Raw genomic sequence first — 19,437 nt, 5'->3', positions numbered from 1 at the left:
GACCAATCAGAAAAATGAAGCCTTATATTGGTACAGATAAGCACATAAATCAATGCTAGATGAATAGGACAAGGTCAAGTTGCGTAATCATAATATTTGTTTCATTGCGTTCCAGCATTTGAGTGTAAATCACCTTACCGCATGCTGTTTAAATACTTGACGTGGTGCATTATGGGTAACATACTGTGATAATTTCACACAGACAATAACACCATGTAAATACCAGAAAGCAGCAGCCAATGGGATGTCTTCTTAAACAGATTCGATGACATTTCTGAAAATGCTGGACTACTCCTGTTCGAGTACCTCGTTATGAAAACTAGCGTTTGGGACCCAAGCCTGCTTTTATTCGACAGAATTAGTGTATAATCTTAATCCTCTGTGGTATGCTGTTTTCCTTTTTTTTTTTTTTTTTCCATAGCCAGTGCCTCTTAATTCATATTTGACAGACATGCTTTTTTTTTTTTTAATTATTATTATTATTTTTTTAGCAGGAGCATTTGCTGAGGCAGCGTTCTGCCGTTGTTTATTATTAATAAGACAGAATCAAGCGGCGGATGTTGAATTAGCCGAGAGTGGCTCCTGTTCAAGCAGCGAGCGTGGGAGTCTGGAGCTGTGGCAGCCATTATAGGAAACAAGGGAGTGAGGGCTGGAAAGAGAGACAGCTGAGAAAAGAAATGCAGTTAATGAAGTGACAGGAAGTGTTGGTAAGCAGGCATGAGTCCTGCATGCGGGGCACTTCATTAATATGGCAGCTAATTTAACAAATTGAGGTTGGTTAAAGTCAGAGACACAAATTGGAATGGCAATCAGGACTAAAGAATGAAGTAATCAGAGATAACAAGGTTCGATATAGATGGGGGGAAGAAACGCTCTCTTGGCGTCGTGACACAAGAGTGAAAATGTGACGTGACTCCATATGGAATGGAGCGGATATGATGCATATGATGTGATGTGGGGCATCAGTTCAGATTTGTATCACGTGTGTGCATCCGGATCATGACATTATCCTCAGTTTCTCTCTCACTATTACTCTGGATCTGTTCCAAATGCTGAGGTATTGTCTGAGTAGTGCTCTTACTAAAATGCGTAGAATCTGCTCTGATCCCATCTAGCTATGTTTGCATTATATGGTTTAGCTTTGATCGCCATTCCCAGCCATTAGACATGTACCGGTGTGTGTCGACTGAATTCCAGTTAAGCAAGTGAATGATTCATAGAGTGTAGGATGTTAGATATTGAGAGATTGGGTCAAAATAATGACATCAAATTTAGATCATCATGAGTTACTAAGTCAAGAGAGTAGAACTGTAAAACTATCAAACAAGTATTAAATTAATCAAGTCTTCATCACATTCTGATGTTTGATGTGAGCATTAATTGACGCTTTTGACCGGTATCTGCATGATATTATGCGTTGCGCCGCTGCATGAAGATGATTAGATGAGTGCACGAATGAGCAGGTGTTCCTATTAAAGTGGCCGGTGAATGTCGGGTTTAACGCAGTCCTACGAATAGAATAGAATGTTTACATATGGAAAGTAATGCGTATATAAAAATGATGATGATCATCATCATGATTTAATCTGGACTTGAAACTTGTAGGGTACTTGTTGCTCCCTTCTCGCTCGCCCTCTCTATAAATCTCTCCTTTTCTACCATCGTTTTGCATTTCATTTTCCCTCTGTCTCTCCGTCTCTCTCTCTCTCTCTCTCTCTCTCTCTCTCTCAATCGTTGTGTCTCTTTCTGTCACGCACACATGTTCAATGTGCATGAGTCCATGCAGCAGATGTCTATAGTTGCCATAGCAACTTCACTTTTTCATCTCCCCGTTCGTTGTTTCTCTCTCTCTATCCGGTTGCTCTTTTTGGAAGCGCCTCTTTTTCTTCCCCCTCTCCTTTACGTTCCACTGCTCATTCTGTCAAGAAGTGGAAGCACCAATTCGCCGCTGTTCTGCTTCCACTCCGAGTCGTACAGCAGCTGGTGCTAAACTTAGTCTCGCGTTCATATATCTTCACCAAAGGAAAACACCGAACACAGATTAAGTAGGATAATAACAACGCAGTCTCACAGCTGTTAAATATGAACAACGTTATACTTAAAATGAATAAATACACTATATGTGGCCAAAAGTATGTGGACGTCCGACCATCACACCTCCCGTATGTTCTTGTTGAACATCTCATTCCAGATTTATTTCCACTTTGCTGTTATAATAAGCTCAACTCTTCTGGATAGGCTTTCCACTGGATTTTGGGGCGTGGCTGTGGGGATTTGTGCTCATTCAGATACAAGAGCATTAGTGAGGACTGGGTTGCAGTTCATCCCAAAGGTGTTCAGTGGGGTTGAGGTCAGGGCTCTGTGCAGGACGCTCGAGTTCTCCTACTCCAACCTTAACACACTGTGTCTTCATGGAGCTCGCTTTGTGCACAGGTGCGTCGCCATGCCGGAACAGGTATGGGCCTCTTAGTTCCCGTCATGGGAAACCATGACACTTTATACAATTTTGCACTTCCAACTTTGTGGCAAGAGTTTGGCGAAGAACCTCCGTGTGACGGTCGGGTGTCCACAAACTTTTGGCCCTGTAGTGTATGTGCCCGAGGTAACCTAATTCCTGGCGTTTATTAATAGCCTTATATTACGTGTAAAGTCATCCATACAAGTCCCTGTGTGTGAGCTGTTACTATAGAAACAATTAGAAACAATCGGTTAGTGTTCTACTCAGCACTGATCACAATGTCATATGCGATACACACATACGGTTCTGTGCGAAAGTTTTAGGCGCCCTATTGTTTTTCGTACAAACTTACAGTTATACCGTTTTTATTCGATGACTTCTACATTATCGAGTCGGTACAAAAAACATTTCGGATTCCCAAACATTCGTTTTCTAGCATAAAATTACATTTTACAGAGAAATGTTCGTATGTCAGTAAAGAAAGCAGCGTATTAAGTGGTAAGAGACAGTTTTCAGACAAAAACACACACACACACACAATGAAGGCTGATGGGTTTCGCTGTAAAACTAAGTCAAGGTCAAACAGTCAAAGTCTCCAAAGAACCGTGTCCGGTTCTGCAAGATGCTCAATAACACTTACAGCTTATTTCCTTATTAAACTGCACTAAATCTACCTGAGACTAATATATATATATATATATATATATATATATATATATATATATATATATATATATATATATATACACACACACATATGCATATATATATAAAAATATATATATATATATATTTTTTTTTTTTAAGCAAAGGGTCGTCACCCCAAATATTTTTCTTTGTTTCATTTATTACTTTTTACTGGTACTAGTATTATTAGTATTTTTTAAAACATAGAAACATTTCATTTCATTATTTTTGAAGGCATGTTTTTTGAAGCATTTCTTTGCACGTGTGAGCTGGGAATTATTTTTAGTTTTTTTTTTTTAAAGATAGACTCTGGATAGACAGAACCGGATAAGTTCATTTAACTCCAAAAAATTTGAGGAAACTAATTACCTCAATTTTTAAGTCGATAAATCCGTTTCTCTAAGCGAAATGCACTTAAATATAACGACAGTTTCTTTCCGATTACAAAGTTTGAGTTCAATCTTCGTTATATTTAAGCGTATTTGGCTAAAAGAAATTGATTTATCAACTTGGAAATTTTGAGGTAGTTAGTTTCCTCGGGTTTTTTGAGTTAAATGACCTTATCCGGTTTTACAGTGTAGCTGGGCCTTCCTGCTGTAAACCACCTGTGGGTGGTGAGTTCATTCCAGCTGTTGCTTAGATAAAAATAATAATACATGTTTGATTGATGAGTGCTTGGTACAGGGCAGTTCCAGCTCCAGCAGCTAAAAATTAAAGCACTTATGACCTAGACCTCCCTTACAGCTCTAGGCTGTTGGAGCAAATAATGGGCAGGTGGGTTGGGTTTCTTTTTTTGGGGGGGGGGGTTGACTTATTGTTTAGTTTTTTCCAGCTTGGGTAGTTTGCTGTTAAATTTTGCATAATTCAAGCCACTTGGAGTTGAGTAATAGCTGTGCGTTTTCCTTCAGGGCTCTGTCATCTCCCATATTTTTCTCATTCATCAGTAGTGATTAAGAATGGAAACAAACGTGTTGACACAGGAGAATGGGAACACTGATGTAAGCTGAGGGGAAGAGATGATAAAAAAAAAACAAAAAAACGTAGTGACAAGACATGGCCCGAGAGCGGTGAGAAATGCGTATAAATATAAATTCTATGCTTCGCAGATTGACATCAACTGACAGCAGCCATCGCTGGATATGAAGTAATTAAGTAATTAAAATATCTGTCCATAATTGGTGCCAGACCTGACCTTGAGGACTTGAGTTGTACGTTTCAGGTTATGAATCTTATACCGTTATACTATTGCACACATATGGCACTATGATTATTTGCTGTTTGGTTTGGTTTCACACTGCACCAACAAACCGAAATGCAAGAAAGGAAACATGCTGTGGAGTGAGAAGTGCTGAGGACATCCTCTTAAATCATTTTGTTTATATCATCCACCATTTATTTTGTGTTTCTATTTCTCATGGCTCAAGTTTAAACAGGTTACAGCTGCAAAAAAAAAAATTCTACCTCCACCCCAAAATGCATAGCATGCTTAGTTTACTTACTTACGCAGTCGAGTCGATTCAGAATCAAATCGCTTTCTCACTGCAGTCGGATCATCCTGCTGGTGGATGTCTTGATCCTACCAGTTGAGTCCCACGTGAAGGAGGGAACGCCAGGATTCAGCTAAAATTGACTAAACACTGCACGACTTAACGCTTCTTAAAGTCCCCATGAAATCCAAATTGAAGTTTTGGGGCTTTTAGTAATGAATATTTCAGAAGTTAGTGTGCTCCAAAACATAGAAGATATGCGCATTGTACAATGTACAGACTCGCTCTACCACCAATATGGATCAACAATTTTGATGACATCACTCTGTGCTTCAGCTTCTCATCAGATTTTTTTTGTCCAATCAAATGCTCTCTAGAATCCGAAGTGTCCCGCCCCCAACACGATAAAAATCAATAGTACTAACTATAGTACGTAGCCCGGGCTGTGAGTCACACCAAAAGCTATTTGCTAGTTATAAAGGCAGGGGAACCACGCGACATGTCCCGCCCGGACCTCCTGTTTCAGTGGAAATTACGTCAACTCATCGAATAACGCTGTGTGTTTCAAGCTACTTCGCTGGGAATTTGATTCGCTCTGGATGAGAACATCTGCTAAAAAAAAACATTTTGAAACACATAACATTTCATTTCAATATGAAGCTCCCGCAGGAAGGCTAGCTAGCCAGCTAGTTGTATATGGTGACCCCCGCACAAAGCTAGCTCGCTAATATGTCCGAGAACATCGTGATCGTTACATGTAATCCTACTCATTAATAGCACGTCACTTACATTCACAGTCAGTTGCTTAGTTTATACACCTACTTTATATCTACACTTATTTGCCATTAAGCCTATATATTGTTAGTGTACAATGTTTGACTGTAGTAAATATGTTGCTATGCACTATGCGCACACACACGCACACACACACTGTCCATTGAAGAGTCAATGGATAGGAACCCTAGGCCCTTCACCGAGTCACTTTGGATGGTGGGGTTATTCTCAGCGCGGCAGTGCATGTATGGTGCTGCGTGTATATTTATATTCAGTGTAGAAATAATAGCTCACTTTGACCTTTTACGAGTTTGCTGATATTGTCTGCTCACAGAGTGACATTACCTGCACTGCATGGCATCCATTTAACCACAAAACACCGGTGCTCAGTCAGTCAGTTTCAGATATTGACTATCATTGTGTTTCTTTTGTTCATTTTTTTTTTTTTTTTTGCAGATGAACATGATAGCCGGAGGCTTCCATGACGGAGTGCTGCTCTACTCTCATGCCCTGAACGAGACTATGAGCGAGTATGGACAGAAACCGCCGGGTAACGTGGTCACCAAGAGGATGTGGAACCGTACGTTCTATGGTCAGTCCCTAAACCCCGGTGAAAATCTAGGCGTCCGTGCTTCCTGTCGTGTCCGAAACAGCAACATGCTTTCCTAATCAGACATACAGATTGGAAAAACATCACTTCATCTCTTCCTATTCTTTAACTGTCCGCTTTCCGTGAACCCGTATCCAGTGTAGCCTCAGATTCCTGTTCTTGGAACTGAAACGCTTGGCGTGTATCTTCATAATATGATGCTATTATGCATTGTGAAGAGAGATGGGAAATGCCTTCCAGTCTGCTACAGTAATGCTAATATATCTACATTTTCCCAGCAGATGCTCATAAATATCATGAAGCATTAATGCTGGAGTGTAACTAACCATCTGGGTTTTCTTCAAACTCCTTGATTATCTGCTTCTGTCCACAGCTCTCTTCTCTTTCATAGTCCTAATGTTGTTGTTTTTTTCCTTCTACGCTGTTGGGCATTTTAGCAGCTCTGTTTATATTCTCCAAGATATGAAACCACAACAAATACTAGCTGGCCAATAACACAGACAAAATCATAATCATCTTGATATGTGAACAACGATCCAGTGTATGAAAGATATACGTTTATATGATAGATTTAGAGCGTTGAGCTCTTTCGCCGGTAGGTCACATGGTACCATGGTATCAAGAACATCATCATACATCTCCTTCTTCAGCAATATTAGCCTTACTATTAACACTAATGGCACTATCTGATGTTCCGCTTGTTGTTTTTTTTTATTATTATTACCAGTCTCAATGCAAAGCAAATTTCCTTCTTAGAGACAATAAACTAAACTGAACTAAATTGGGCAGAGTTTCCCAAAAGCATCGCAGCATCATCATCATCAGCATTAAACGGTAGCGCAAGCATGACATCGAACGCGCTCTCTTTCGCAGTTAAGATGATCTTCACTTTGCAGTGCTTTTGGGAAACTCAGTCCTGTGTTTCTAGCACTTTGCAGCTCTTTACACCGGGCAGCCTGAAACTTTTTCTAGCCAGGGAGCCTTTTAACTGTAAAAAAATAATAAATGTGTGCACCCCCTCCAAACAATGTTTAGCAAATGTCTAGCAATCCGTTATTGACTGGATCTACAATGAATAGTAGCTGTAGTAAAAAAAAAAAAAAAAAAAGCGCTTCTGAGGCTGTAGGAGGTGAAACTACTTCACATTCGAAATTAAATTCGGTCGCAAGTCGCGAGCTTGTTTCGGTGCTACTCAAAAATGAACGTGCGAAGGAACTTATTTCAGTATTACCACCTCTTCTCAAGCGAATTAGAACCAACAAATCCACATTGGGTTGTGCTGCGTTTGACCCTGCGTTCCATCTGTGGTGTTTTCCGGGTCCAAATTGGACGGGTTCATGAAAAGTTTTTACGCATTTGAAATAAAATATTTAGCGTCACCTATCGTTGAGTTGTACGTCTTAGGAAACCTCACAGCTAGTCATTCTGAAAAGATGCACACCTCTTTCGGAATAGTCTCTGAGATCCATTTACCTCGTTATATTTAGTTTGTTTTGAGTAAAATGAGCACACAGTGGGTTTTATTCGCAGCACTGTGAGGCAGAGGGTCGGGAGAACCCGTCAGAGAGAGCCCGGTGAAGAAGAGCAGCGTGTATGAGAGTGCACAGAGAGAGAACGCTTCGAAACCGTGTTTTCTCTCACCGCGTGCTCTATTACTGCGTTCTCCCTCGCAGTGTTCTCCCTGACCACCGGCAGGATGTGCAGATACATCTGCCAGACACATGCTAGTATGACCAACCGTGCCAGTCACAGCACTGAATATTTTTGGTAGAGAAAAAAAAGAAAATCAAAAACAGAAGGGTTTTCAAATGATGTTTAGTTTTTGTGTATGTGTTTGCTAGCTGTATGGACTAGCATGATGGCTAGCGACAGTTTAGCCGGTGAGATCCAAATCAAAGAACGTTATGTGGAAATAACGGTGCGTTTGTTTCGGCAGGTACGAGAGCTATACCATGCTAGTAATGCTTTCGAACACAACTCAGATAATGCGTTTGTCTCCGTAATTGCTTTCATCGTATGTGACGTGAACAGAAGTGGCATTTTATTCTTTCGCTGTTTCCAAGATGTTATTACGCCTTTATATAGATTAAAACAACGCGTTCAGATAGAACAGACCACTCCATTCTTTTTCTGAACTCACAATTTACGGTAAATGTAGAATGTTCTATCCTTACTTTAAGTTTTGTTTACTAACAGCGTGAATAATTTAGGTTTTGATGCCTCAGAGAGTTAAGCTGTTCAGGTCCTTGCTCTCGAAAGTCTAAGCAAGATCTACTCCATTACATGAATGTACCATTACTGTACTGACTGTCTGACCTATAGATAGCAAGCCTAACAATCGGATGAAATCATAGCTATACTGTAGAGTAATGGTTCTTAAAGTGGGGTCCAGGGACCTCCAGGGATCTCAGAAGCATAGCCAAGGGGTCCATGATTTTGTTTTTTGTTTGTTTGTTTGTTTTTGTTACAGTGTTGGAAGTTACAACCCACATTGTCAAAGTTATTACGTTGGTCCGAGCAGTCAACTCAGGCCATATGTGGAAAGTTCAGGAATAGAAAGCTCCAAATAAAAATAATTTGAAATATTTTTAATAGATCCATACTGACGGGGTACATGGAATTTAGGGGACACTGGCTACAAAAAAAGTTTGAGAACCACTGCTGTAGGTTGCACTGTTATTTTTTTTAGAGACGCCATACTTCATTAAAGTACTCAGATCAGGGGTGGAAGATGGCTGATGAGATGAATCAGATGTGTGAAATAAGGGACAACATCGGCTGCTGTGATTCTCCAAGACTGGAGTCTAGCACCCTTGAACTGGATCTTGCCAGTGAACATTTAGGGCGTGGACGGTGAGGATTTGAACGCAGAGAATTGCACATCAGACCTCAGACGTGACTACAGAATTAAGCGCTTCTCAGACAGTTGCGTGGGATTTGCACGTGGGACAGAGTTTGTGGAGAACTGAGACGCTTTTCAGTTTCTGCTTTTAAGGTGAAGTTGCTTGTGGGAAATCGCCTTGAGCAGAGGACACGTTAAAAAAAAAAGACGTTGCTCAAGGACTGAGTTTAATTAAATAAAGTTATGTACTGTGCTTAGTGTAGGAAGAGTACTTAGTCGGCTTGTCCTGCAAACCATGGACAGGTTTTCTTTATAAGAAGGTATAAAATTAACCAAAAATATTGGCATAATTACATTAATTTGACAACTCAAAGTAGAGAGTTAAAAGTGCAATAAAACAAGGAAATTCTTGCAACCTTGAGTAGTCATTGCACTGCGAGTGATTTGTTAATGTGTCAAATGTCTGACTGCATTTATTTATTATTTGTATTGCTTTCTATTTTACCAATGCCTTTGGCTGTTGTAGCCCCCACATATCGCCTTGGGGATCTCAATAATGTACTATCCATCCATCAATCAAACCATCCATCAAACCATCCATCCAACTATCCATCCATCCATCAATCAAACCATCCATCAAACCATCCATCCAACTATCCATCCATCCAACTATCCAACCATCCATCCATCCATCAAACCATCCATCCATCCAACCATCCATCCAATTATCCATCCAACTATCCAACCATCCATCCATCCATCAAACCATCCATCCATACAACCATCTGTCCATCCATCCATCCATCAAACCATCCATCCATCCATCCATCCATCAAACCATCCATCCATCCTACCATCCGTCCATCCATCCAACCATCTGTCCATCCATCTATCCATCCGACCATCTATCCATCCAACCATCCATCCAACCATCCATCCATCCATCCATCAAACCATCCAACCATCCGCCCATCCATCTATCCATCAAACCATCCATCCATCCAACCATCCGCCCATCCATCTATACATCCAACCATCTGTCCATCCGTCTATCCATCCAACCATCTATCCATCCAACCATCCATCCATCCATCAAACCATCCATCAATCCATCCGTCCATCCATACATCTGACCATCCATCCATCCATCCAAATATCTATCCATCCATACATCTGACTATCCGTCCATCCATCCATCCATCCAACCATCCATCCATCCATCAAACCATCCATCCATCCAACCATCCATCCAATTATCCATCCAACTATCCATCCATCCAACCATCCGTCCATCCATCCATCCATCCATCCATCCATCTATCCATCCATCAAACCATCCATCCATCCAACCATCCGCCCATCCATCTATCCATCCAACCATCTATCCATCCAACCATCCATCCATCCATCAAACCATCCATCCATCCAACCATCCGCCCATCCATCTATCCATCCAACCATCTGTCCATCCGTCTATCCATCCATCCATCCATCAAACCATCCATCAATCCATCCGTCCATCCATACATCTGACCATCCATCCATCCATCCAAATATCTATCCATCCATACATCTGACTATCCGTCCATCCATCCATACAACCATCCATCCATCCATCCAAATATCCATCTTTCACCTAATTAGAAAATCCACTTCAGCAGCCGTGTAACCCAACTCTGAATACAAGGAACTTGTATGAAACCATGTAAATATTGATGTAACTTTTCAAATGAACCAACACTGTGAACACAACACATAGTCAGTGGCCGAGGTATTTGAGATGCACAGTTTCAAGCCAGTATCAAAAAATGATTGAGCAATGTATCGTCATTCTGAGTTAGAGGAAATATGTAACATAGTCAATGGGCAACTCTATTCAGTCCCTCCAGGATCTAGCGATTTTGCCATCGCAGAAATTAATGAAAAATTAAACAAATAATAATCACAGCAGATTTTCCGCAGATTTGAGCCAAGATGCGCCATGTGACGTCATCACAACGCGCATTCCGCCAAAGCCCTCTTCAATTCACGTGTTGAACACGAGTACAGCTAAAAGGTCTCATTTACCAACAAAAGACCGTGCAAAGCAATTTCGTGTGATTGCAATTTCATTTTTTTAAAAATTCAATAAAAAAGCACAAAAACCAAGCATTTTTGGCCACAACTATCACGATAAAACTCAGTACAGACTGTCAATTCCTGTTAGTATAAAAATATTGAAATGATTATATGCAGATTTTTGAGTGTGGATCTTCTGAACAAGTCGAAACGAACTTGTAAATCTTGGTCAGATTTATCAAGGTCCGGTACTTCCACTTGCGTCCCAGTTGTTCTTTGAACATTACAGTTGCATCCTGTCTGTGGAATCACTATTGGGAATGTATTGAAGGTTGGCTGGGAGTTTCTCAGAGGCTCGCTGAGCTCTGCTTTCTCTCCGTGGTCACACACTGAATTGACTGTTCGGGCTTCCTTTGACTCTAATTGATTCTGAGAGCCACTCCACGAAGCTGACCACCATTTTGTAGCTGTACCGGCAAAAAATAGCCGTTCTGCTCGACAAATGCGGTCACGGTTGGACCTTGACGTGAAGACACTTTTCTCTCATCTACGAGAGAAATGGACCCAGTCAGATGGATCGACGGATATGGGTTGTGGAATTTATTTTTTATTTTTCTCCATCACTCTCTGCAGCACTCTCTTTCCCAGTTACTTTCATCTTTAGTTTTACTACCCGTTGCTATGCTGGTAGAGAGCCACTTATCGGCAATCCAGCAAGCTCTTAGCTGCATGGGCAATACTGGAAGTCTCAGCTTGCTATATCTGAGAGAGAGAGAGAGAAAGAGAGAGTGTGTGTCTGTATGTGTGTGTGTGTGCCAGTGAGTATTAAAGAAGACATCAGTATAAGAGATTTGTGTGTATTGTTAGAAAGGGGCAGAAAGGATTCTCACACATCTGCTCAACAGCTGCTCACCCGTCTAATATTTCCCGAGACTTACTGACCGCATCACGGTTTAAACACATAAATCACATCCATATTTTTTTTTTTCTTTTAGATGATAAATTTCCAATTGTACATTTTTAAGAACTCCGATCTCCATCTCTGGAGCCAAATGGCTTGTCGTCAGGCCTTGATGGCCGAGGAATGCTCCATTTTCTCAGGGTCATTATTCTGTTAAGACAGATGGCAGCCAGAGCGGTCTAACGATGTACTTGTACCGATTCCATCCACTTGATTTTCTGAGAAATTTGCCAATAAGAGTGGAAATCAAGGATATGTAAAAAGAATATATTTGGCTGAGGTGGACAGATTTGACAAATTGCTGAAGCTAAGTGGATACGATGAAAGGTGACGAACGCAGATTTCTGGATTAAATGTCATCTCCCTGTGACTGTACGCTGGCTGGCGTGCTGATGACTTCAGCCGATTGCTTCACTGCTGGATGTTCAACAGTAATGGCAGCACCGAAGCCTACTAATGACTGAAGTGTGTAAAAATGTGCAAGTTGATTTGCTAATAGAGTCTACGGAGAATTGCGTCGATCAGTTGAGCAAAGAAATCTTGTCTAAAGTCGTTTGTCTTAATGAATATGCAGTTTGGGGCATTTCTACTGAAAAGTGCAAAATGATTTTAGTGTATTTTTAAGTATACTTTTTAATAAGTTTTTTTTTTTTAAGAGTCTTACCACCTTTAAATCTTATATATCTATGTGGTAATTTTCACAGATAAAAATCTTATTTTAATGTTTGTTCGTTTTTGTTACTAGCACGTTCGCCTCACACCTCCAGGGTCGGGGGTTCGATTACACCGTGGCCCTGTGTGTGTGGAGTTTGCATGTTCTCCCCGTGCTGCGGGGGTTTCCTCCGGGTACTCCGGTTTCCTCCCCCAGTCCAAAGACATGCACGCTAGGCTGATTGGCGTGTCCAAAGTGTCCGTAGTGTATGAATGGGTGTGTGAGTGTGTATGTGATTGAGCCCTGCGATGGATTGGCACCCTGTCCAGGGTGTACCCCGCCTTGTGCCCCATGCTCCCTGGGAAAGTCTCCAGGTTCCCCGCGACCCTGAAGAATGATAAGCGGTATAGAAGATGGATGGATGTTTTTGTTACTATTTTGCTTGAACTGTCATTCAGTACGTTTACATGGACAACAATAATCCGATATGAACCCGATTAAGACGATACTCAGATTAAGAAACTAGCATGTAAACTGAGATTATTGATGACCTTAATCCGACTAAAGTCATACTCGAAGTAAACACAAATCAAATTAAGACGTGTGGAGTATTTCCTGTTTTAGTCGCATTATCGACGTGCGTTACAGACACGTACACACCTTAATCACACTATTAACATCGTGTGGGAGTTTTCACCGCATTGTGCGACAGGACACGTACACACACGGCAGCGCTCAACCGTTTAACGGCAAACAAGAGAACACGGCTGCGTCCCGAACCGCGTACTTACCTACTATATAGCAGGAGAAATACACTTATTTTGCCTACTATATAGACGGTAAGTACGCGGTTTGGGACGCAGCCCACGGCTTCAAGCAGTCGTCTATTTGCACGTACAGCACGACAAATAATTAACCGCACTTCAAGCTTTCGTAAAAAAAAAAAAAAAAAAAAACACTCAAAACTGTATACGGTCCCATAACGAAGATCAACTGTACGTCGATACGTGAAATTCTGGAGGGAACGTCGGACGGCGTGGCGCGGTGACGTAATGACGTGTGCTGTTAATCGCTCTATGTTCTATAACACGTAAAACGGGACCATGAAAGGAGTACTCTAAAAGCGACTCATGTAAACACCTTAATCACAACATTGTCTTATTCAGAATAATTATTCTAACCGCATGTAATTGATCAATCAGATCGCACATTCACATTACCGCGCTTTATTTTGGATCTTAGTAAATAAACGTTTGAAAAAAATCTCACTAAGACGTGTAAAACATTTAGTCGGAAATGTTGGAAATGGACAGATGATGCAAGACAGATGCTCAGCTCCACTGGGAAGCTCTGCACTAGTGACCGGGACACTGTTAGGTCAAATCCCTGAAGTACCAGAGAGCCACTGCTGAAACCTTTGCGCTAAGGATTTAACCCTCAACTGTTAAGCTCTATTCTGGGATTCTAGTACACTTGCACGTTTTTTCCGGACTTGCCCGTCGGTACCAAGATTCGAGGGTGATTCAGAGAGTCGATCTCTGATTCATCTGAAGACAGTGGTCTGGGTTTCACTTCATGTGAACTCAGATGCTGACCTCACCATGTGTGAAGGAGATCCACTTCTGGGAGCGGGAGTCGTATAACGCAATTGCTTCGACTTGACACTTTACTTTTTATTCCCAGTTTTATAATAGTTCTGAAAAGGCATGGAGGAGTTCAGACGGTCAGTTCGGACGTTAAGTGACTACATACATACAGTGTATGAGTAAAATCCCTTTAAAAAAAAATCCATGCTCAAAAAAAAATCCATCCGAACTAAGCCGTGATAATGAAGTCCTTCCCTGAATCGATCCCGAGTACAGAACGAAGTCACTTGGGATAAAATCGTCTGCACAGCAAATCAATGTAAATGACTCCGAGGCCTTTTACTTTTTCTCTCCGCTTCTCGTTCTGTTTCATTTACACCGTTATCTTTAGCTGTCTCTATCGTCCACTTGCACCTCGGATCCAGTCTCGGATTTTTAGACCATAATGCAATCCTACTGTCCAATATCGTCCTAGTTTCTCCTCACCTGGGACCAGAGACACCGAGCACAGAGTAATAACTGCTCCAGGACATAGGAATGGTGTGTTGGGTGTAGTGTGCTCCTCTGAGGCATTTTAATACTCTGTAAGTGCTTCAGAATATAATAGTCGGGAAAGAAAAAACGTATAGGGTTCTTTTCTTCTTTTTTTTATGGGTCATCAAGATTGACAGACTTGTTCTCAAAATGGCAGCTCTTCATAAGGTTCACTTATTTCATGACCGTGGAAAAGAACGGATATAAATGTCAGTGAGGCTTGGACTCAGAGCTCACAGACTTCTCGGTGACATTTAGGACATTCGCTGAAGGCTTTATTTTAGGTGCCGTGGTTAGTTTTGAAGTATTAATGATTCATCTGAAGGCTACTACATTAGGCCTGTTGTATATAGCAGTTCGTAACAGTTGCATGGATCTTTTTTTTTTTTTTTTTTTCTTTTATTTAAAAAAATAAATAACCGCTGGATGATTTATGAAACAGTGTCAAAGCTCGTGAAGTGACATTGCATTAAGTTTATTCCGTTTTTTCATGCAGCATGACTGACTTTAGGTGAACTAGGGTAGATTTTATGGCAGCATTTTCGTCCTCCGTTCGTTTCGCTGGCATTATGGGTCCGTACTGGATTGCATGGACGATAGATATTAGCACACTTTTGCCGCTTTAGTTTTTGGGCATGAAAATCGTTCATTTAATTGCCGTCCATCCATCCATCCATCTTCTATAGCGCTTGTGCTTTTCAGGGTCACGGGGAAACCTGGAGTCTATCCCAGGAAGCATGGGGCACAAGGCGGGGTACACCCTGGACAGGGTGCCAGTCCATCGCAGGGCGCAATCACATACACACTCACACACCCATTCATACACTACGGACACTTTAGACACGCCAATCAACCTAGCGTGCATGTCTTTGGACTGCGGGAGGAAACCGGCGTACCCGGAGGAAACCCCCGCAGCACGGGGAGGACACGCTGGAGGTGTGAAGCGAACGTCATTATACCAGTATTTTTTTTGAGGGTCTGAAAATCATTCATTCAGCTGATAACTACTGATAGCTGTAACACTTTACCTTGAGGGCATGATAATCATTTATTTACGTTCCAGATAAGGTTTGTGATGTTGTCTTGGAAGGAGGTTTCACTGTAGTTTTGAATGCAAATGAGCCACGAGCCTTTCAGATGAGGAATGTCCAATTCTAGACTGCTACATGAAGCAGATATACCTAGCGGACACTCCTCTAAATACAAGATGGCCGTAACGTGTAGGTGAATGAGGTAGGATGCAAGAACGCAAGTAGTGGTGGATCATAGCACAGGCAGGAAATATCAACTACGGATAAGCCACGATCGTGAGCCAGGCAAACAGGAGGAAACTAAGGAAACGACACAAACGTCTGACAAGCCATCGCAAAAAAGATACTCCACGTCAACAGGGTCTTAAATAGGCAAACTAAGCAATAGCTAACACAAACCAGGTGAACACAATCAGATAACAAACCAGCGGCATGACTGTGGAAGAGATCAGAAATGAACACAAAGGCAAAACATGAACAAAAGCACATGGAGGATGTAAGAAAAAACGACGAGGACGTCGAAGGTCTCAAAGAAGAATAACTTTATTGCAGCATGGAGCACGTCTGGTCCGTCGGACTCGACCAACAATATCCACTCAGACGTTTTATACTGTGTTTCAAACCGGGTTTCCTGTACGCAATGTAAATGGAGTTTCACTCTAAATGTAAATTAAGGATCGCATTTGATGCGCTCGCTTTCCGTTCTAACAGTACGGCTGTCTTTACAGGTGTGACCCCCAAATGGTGAGGCGATAGGATTGTCGAGACGGATGTCTTTCTGAGTGATAATTACTGTCACGTAGCCCTTTGTTCGGGGATGGTTCTTGATGTCCGACTGCCGCTCACATGCTATAACTGTGCGAATGTCACTTTGGGTGGAATTATACACACATTGCTGAGGTAAATAAAATCTCAACTCTTTTCAAATGTGCTGTTGATGAAGACAGACTAATATCTCGTAGCAGAAGCGTGAACATTACACATACGACCGTTCATATCTAACCCTAATAACACATCTAATGAATAATGAAATTCTCTTTTTCGTATTAAGACAGAGTCATAAATCTACATGAAATATTCAGATCCCTCCGCAGCCTTACAGAAATCCTTTGGGATTATTTTTGATTAAAGCTTTATACGATGCTTACGAGGTCCGGTGTAGGTACCCTTTAGAAATATAGCGTTAGCATCGGTTCTGTAATGTGATACGATGGAGTGAGTCAGTCCTCCACCTCCATCTTTCTTTCTGTCTGTTTTACTTCAGTCAAGATTTATTCACATCACGTCCCTGTTGCCTTGTTGTCTGTTCTCTTTTCCGTCTGTACATCCAGTCTGTACGTGATATTGTTTATGTCCTTATAGCTCTCAGCTTTAATTATGTGTTGGGGGGGGTTAAGGTTTGGAGGAGGGACAGGGCATCTGTTTATCTCTGCCATCTGCGTCATTGTCTCTGCAGCCGACAGACCTGTCTAAACTCAGTTCAGTCCTTCCCCCCCTTCCCTCTCTCATACAGTTCATCCTTTTCTCTCTGCTCTTACTCATCTCACTCTTCGTCCATTACCGTGTGACCTCTCTAACATTAAAGACTTTCCGGCTACTTTACGCGCATCCGAACCCTCTCCTACTCCTACTCGTTTTCTTTTTTTCTGCCTCTTCCACCGCTTTCATCTCGTTTAAAGTTCCGAGATACTGCGTGGCGCTGTCTTTCTTCTCGTGTCCATGTTTTTCAACTCACTCACTCACTCCCTCCTGCGTCTCGGTGACTGCCGTGTCCGCTCCGCTTTAGTCCGATTTACAGAGAATAAAAGATAAGCGTGCACTGTTTCATCGTTTAAACGAGGGGCATTTAAATCCAGCGTGCAGGTCTTCCCTTGTCTCTTTTTTTTTTTTTTTCTTGTATAAAGATGATTAGATAATGTACACTCGTCATGGTCGCTTCCTGTTTTCCTTGCTCTGGCTCCACCCTGGTCACGCCCCCCCTTTGTGTCATTTATTTAATCTGTCTCTTGAATTGTTGTCATCCCAGCTGTTTATAGGATCAAATCCTGAGTTATAGCAGCTCAAATGAAATTAAACCGAGCAGACTTGAAGATGCTGCTTAGCTTCGAAACTGTACCCCGTCGTTCGTTCTTTTGTTTTGTCTGTTGATGTACTGTAGAATTCAGAGGCCCCTGGGCACCATGTCTTGTAGAAACCCCTAACCCACAAATTATACTTATAAATAGTGGCAGATTCTATTTGCACATCAGGATTATTGTACCAGTAATAATATAGCGTGTAAATAGCTATATTTGTTAAAATTATTCAATGGATGCCACCTTATTGGGACACCTACCCCTAACCGATAAACACGTTATTATTAAATGTCGTCGTTAGGCACTTTATTTCCACTTTTCAAATACTTTTTTTCATTTTTATTGAGAATAAATGCCTTTCCCATCTGATACGTGATGTGAAAAGGGAGTTCGGCAAAAGGCGTTCAGCGCCACTCCCCCTACGGAATACGCCGCCGTAGACGTTAAGCGGCGCGCGTCTTTTTTAATCTTGTGTGTCCCAACCAGACATTTTCTTCCCAGTGCGCATGGGCCCCAAGTGCGCATGGGCCCCTGTGCCCATAATGCCCATTAGATAATCCGGCCCAGACTGTAGTCCACGCTGTTGTTTCCATCTTCCGTGTTGTTACGATGTCGAACGTAACTTTTCAAGAAACAACAATTATACGCGAGGAAAAACCCGAAGAAAACGCTCTGAAGCTGAAAACACTTCAAAAACTCGGTGTCAAAAATGCCTTCTTTAACAGTTTTCTAAGCTTCTCGTGGTTTAGGAATGCGCCGCCAGTGTTTCCCGTTTACGCTTTCGAACTTTTCGTTCCCTCATTGTGTTCAACGATATCATATTGCATGCGCTGTGCAGACTGGAGGAGGTCAGGAGCATGACACTCATTTAGAAAGGTGGGGGTTTTTTTCTCCACGTAGAGGATTTCTTCTACACAGCGCCATGTTCTGAAAGGTCATGTGACCATTACAGCTTTTGTGAAGAAGAATCCTGTGATTCTGTGTGTGTGTGTGTGTGTGTGTGTGTGTGTGTGTTCAGAAGCAGTAACATGTTCACATAGTTCATGCAGAAGGTTCAGTCAATTTCGGAGTTGTATGTATCAGGGTCATGTTGTTCTTTAAAGAACCTCTTGAGCACACTAATCCACACTTATTTTACACTGGAGTTAACAGCAAATGTGGTGTAGGGCATTTAATAAAATCCTAGACACACACACACACCCACCCACACATACACACACTTATCTAATGGCTTAGCAGTAGAGCTCCCATAGGGGGCCATGATATTGAACCTCCATTACTTTAAGTGCTCTCTCTCTCTCTCTCTCTCTCTCTCTCTCTCTCTCTTTCTTTGTCTCTCTCTCTTTCTGTCCATCCTACGTGGTTAATAAATCTCCTGCTGGCGTCTGATCTGTTTCAGATCAATGGGCACAGAGATGGAAACTCTTCCAAAAATGTTCTTTTCACTAAAAAAAAATAGCACACACGTGTCCCTGACAAGCCCTAAAGCAGTACAGTCGTGTGCGCTGGTTTGAAATGCAGTGTCAAAAGTCCGTCAGCATTTGCATGGAAATTTGCTTGTTTCAGGACAGAGCATCAAATTAGTTGTATAATGTTATAAATACTCCAAACGACATATGTGTACATATACTAGTCCCTCCAGGATTTTGCGACCGCAGAGATTAACGCCAAATTAAGCAGAC

The 19,437-nt window shown here is 41.7% G+C and overlaps 1 protein-coding gene across 2 annotated transcripts in view; it reads left to right on the top strand.

Moving 5' to 3' along the window:
- npr1a (natriuretic peptide receptor 1a) overlaps positions 1–19,437 on the top strand; it is a 98,371-nt gene that overhangs the window by 40,302 nt on the left and 38,632 nt on the right. For both annotated transcript variants that reach the window (XM_017482439.3, XM_017482438.3), the window contains exon 5: positions 5,863–5,998. In XM_017482439.3, the coding sequence (XP_017337928.1) occupies positions 5,863–5,998 (136 nt within the window). The remainder of the gene's footprint in view (positions 1–5,862; positions 5,999–19,437) is intronic.

Source organism: Ictalurus punctatus, chromosome 12 (assembly GCF_001660625.3).
Source record: "Ictalurus punctatus breed USDA103 chromosome 12, Coco_2.0, whole genome shotgun sequence".
Taxonomy (NCBI): domain Eukaryota; kingdom Metazoa; phylum Chordata; class Actinopteri; order Siluriformes; family Ictaluridae; genus Ictalurus; species Ictalurus punctatus.
Note: the sequence above shows the minus strand (reverse complement) of the source record. Positions and strands in the feature narration are given on the sequence as shown.